The following is a 3,608-nucleotide window of genomic DNA, read 5'->3' on the forward strand; positions in this document are numbered from 1 at the left end:
GCCAATTGAAAATTTTAATAAGAAAATTTAAAATGGTGCTTATTTATCTAAAATGATTATAAATTAATATTTAATTTAAAAGATATAAAAATAAATTATTTTTAAAATTAAGTATTTATTTAGATGTTATTATCTTGATAAAAAAATATTTTTTTAATAAATTTTTTTTTATTTTTTAACGTGTTTAGCAAATTTCTAATAATAAAAATAAAAATACCAAAAAATAAAAAAAAACATCTTTTTTAAAAAATTATAATTTACATCTTTAATTAATAAATAAAAAGATCTTTTTATCCAAATATAAATTTACTTTACTTTTTTATAATATCTTTTTAGATAACTCGAAAAAGAAAATTTTTAGATAACTCAAAAAAGGAAAGTTTAGAGAACTCCCTCGTACATACCATATAATTGGTCAATATAAATTTCTAAGAAGAAGAAGTAGCGATAATCTAATTTAAAATCCTAAGAAGAAGAAGAAGAAGTAGTTAATCCAAGAAAGAGTGAAGACGAGTTTGATACTTTCTCAAGTATGGAATTGTGGAACGTGATGGACCTGCCTGTCTTCGACATGGGTGATGATCAACTGCCTGAGTTTCAATATCTGCCTCCATTGACAGACGCAGAGCTGTTTGCCGCAGACGTGGGAGCACCTCAGTTTCAGTCGCCCTCATCCTCAAATGTGCCTCTTCCGGAGTTTCCAATTGGCAATCAACAGCCTCTGCCTCAGCCTCTGCCTCTGCCGGAATTTGCAGCCAATGTGCCTCCGCCGCAGTTTGCCGCTGACATGTGTGGCTATCAACAACCTCAGGCACAGCCTGAGACAGTGTGGAGTGGGGATGAGAACAAAGAGTTCGACATGGCACCACATCAGTTTCAGTCGCCCTCTGAGTTTCAGTCTCTGCCTCTGTCGCAGCTAGCCAATGTGGGTGGTAATCAACAGCCTCAGCCTCAGCTTCCGGCAGAGTTTCCCGTCAATTTGCCTCTGCCGGAGTTTCCCGCTTATGTGCCTCTGCCGCAGTCTGCCGCTGACGTGTGTGGCTATCAACAACCTCAGGCACAGCCTGAGCCCTTCTGGAGTGAGGATGACAACAAAGAGTTTGAATTGGTTCTTGCTGAATGTCTTCCGGAAGCTCTAAAGAACCGGTGGGATGATGTGGCTGCTTGTCTCCCCGGCAAGACCCCCGCGCAGATACAGGAACGCTTCCAGAAGCTCATCACCGACATCAATCTCATCCATAACTCTTATATCAATCTGCATCACACCTCCATTGCACCTGCTGCACCTCACAACATGCCTGCACCTCCCACCACATTGGAACGCAATCCACTCTCCCTCCCCGGAACAAGTGAACAAAACCAACCTGCTAACACCAACATAATCGAACACCAACCTTTAACTATGACTAGTGAAAGAAAGAAAACAGTTCATTGGACTCCAGAAGAGAAAGAGTATGTATTATTCTATTGCTTTTTCCTCCTCTTTTATTTATTATTATACGAGCATAATATCGTTTCTTGGACTCAGAAACCAAAAACACCTCAATAAACCAACTATACATTAATATTACTTGAATATCTCAAATCATAAAATCCAACGTTCAAAGTCTCAAGCACATTTTTATATAAATTAAATTAATTAAATTTGATTTAATGAAACACTTAGCAAATCAAATCCAATGAATTTGAATTAAATGAAAAATGTTAATCGAATGAAAATTGAATAAGTGAATTCGAATGAATTGACTTCGAATGTTAAGTGCATGGTTAAAATACTAATAAATCAAATGAATTGGCTTTGATTTACATGTTTGCTTTGTCTCTTATAATTCGAATATAATGAATGTGAACTTTGGGTATAAAGTTTTTGTTTTGAAAAATAATTTATCAAATTAGTTTTTAAAAGATAATTTTTAAATAAACTTTTAGTATTTAAAAAGTTATTATTATTATTATTATTATTATTATTATTATTATTATTATTATTATATAATCAATTTTTTATTTATTTTGTTCAAAAAGGGTCAATTCATGCATAATAATCTTATTATTGAGAATACCTAAAAAGAGTATAAAAAATTTTTTATAAATATTTATAACATATAAAATAACATATTTTAGTACTCTTTTTAAGTACTCTCAATAATAAAATTATTATGTATGAATTGTTGACCTTTATTGAGATTTGAAAATACTTAGAAAGAATACTAAAAAAGTATGTTGAGTGAATAAGTCAACAATAAAATAGGTATAATATATTTTTATTTCTCTTTCTTATAGAAATATTTCTGTAAATTATTAATTTGTTCTCATTAAAATTAAAAAATTTAATATAACTTTATATATTAATAAATATATAAATTTATTTAATTTTTATATATTTATATTATTATAGTATTTTTAAAATAAAAAAAATTATTATTAAATATAAATATTATTATTTTTCAAAACAAAAACTTTATAGCCAAAGTCTACGCAAATCGAATCGAATCATGGGAGACGAAGCAAACATGTAAATCGAAGCCAATCTATTCGATTTATTAGCATTTTAACCATGTACTTAATTTGAATCCACTTGATTCGATTATCATTCCATTAACGTTTTTCACCTAATTCAAATCTATTGGATTCGATTCAATTCGATTTATATAGAAATATGCTTTGGGACTTTGACGTTGCATTTTCTGATTTTCAATATTCAAGTAATATTGATGTGCATTTGGTTTATTGAGGTGTTTTGCCCGAAAAATAAATCAGAAAAAAAAAGGTTTGATATCTAAAAATATGTTTTTTTTTCTGAAATAAAATAAAAAATTATTATTTTCTTAAATTTTATTTTTCAACTTTAATTTCTTAAATACGATTTTTTTTCAAAGCAAGTTCGCGGCACCCCGGTTAACTTCCCTTCAAATTCTAAAAAAATGGCTAACTCAAATTCTTAAATTTCACAACAAACAATGGCAATAATTATCATCGTCTTCAAAGTACACATGAATAAGTCATATTTTTAATAAAAATAATGGTTTTTTTTTTCAAATTTATAATGAGAAAAAAAATCTTTGTTAAATATGACTTATTCTCGTGTACTGTATATATCTGGAAACGATGATAATGGTTGTCATTGCTGCCAGTAATATTGAACAAGTCATAGTTGTTGTCTATGTATTTTTGTGTACTCATATGTACTCTTGAAGATCATGATAATGGCTTAAAAATTTGAGTTACGTGAATTTGGACAAAATTGAAATGAAGTTCGCCCACGATTAGGTGAACTCGTCCTAAATTAAAAAAAAAAATTATATTTAAAAAATTAAAGTTAAAAAATCATGTATAAAAAATAATTAATTTTTATTCTATTTCTGAAAAAAAATCCTCCAAAATTATCATATACCATTGTAATTTTTTAATAAATTAATAATTATTTCAAAAAATTGTGTCTTGACAGGTTATTTCTTAGAGGATATAAAGAATTAGGGCGCAAGTGGAGAAGAATTTCGGAAGATTATGTCAAAACAAGAACGAAAGAACAAGTTGCTAGCCACGCACAAAAAGTTCTGAATAAATTAGCTGGAAAAAATAGAAGAAATAACATTCGTGATGAATCATAG

At 29.3% G+C, this 3,608-nt stretch overlaps 1 protein-coding gene across 1 annotated transcript; it reads left to right on the plus strand.

Annotated features, from left to right (window-relative positions):
- The first annotated feature begins 532 nt into the window (after positions 1–532).
- On the plus strand, positions 533–3,608 carry LOC148550067 (uncharacterized). Its single transcript, XM_088496197.1, has 2 exons — positions 533–1,452; positions 3,446–3,608. The coding sequence occupies exons 1-2, from the start codon at positions 533–535 to the stop codon at positions 3,606–3,608; spliced, it is 1,083 nt and encodes a 360-aa protein (XP_088352323.1).

Source organism: Arachis ipaensis, chromosome B8, assembly GCF_059453495.1.
Source record: "Arachis ipaensis isolate K30076 ecotype BB chromosome B8, ASM5945349v1, whole genome shotgun sequence".
NCBI lineage: Eukaryota > Viridiplantae > Streptophyta > Magnoliopsida > Fabales > Fabaceae > Arachis > Arachis ipaensis.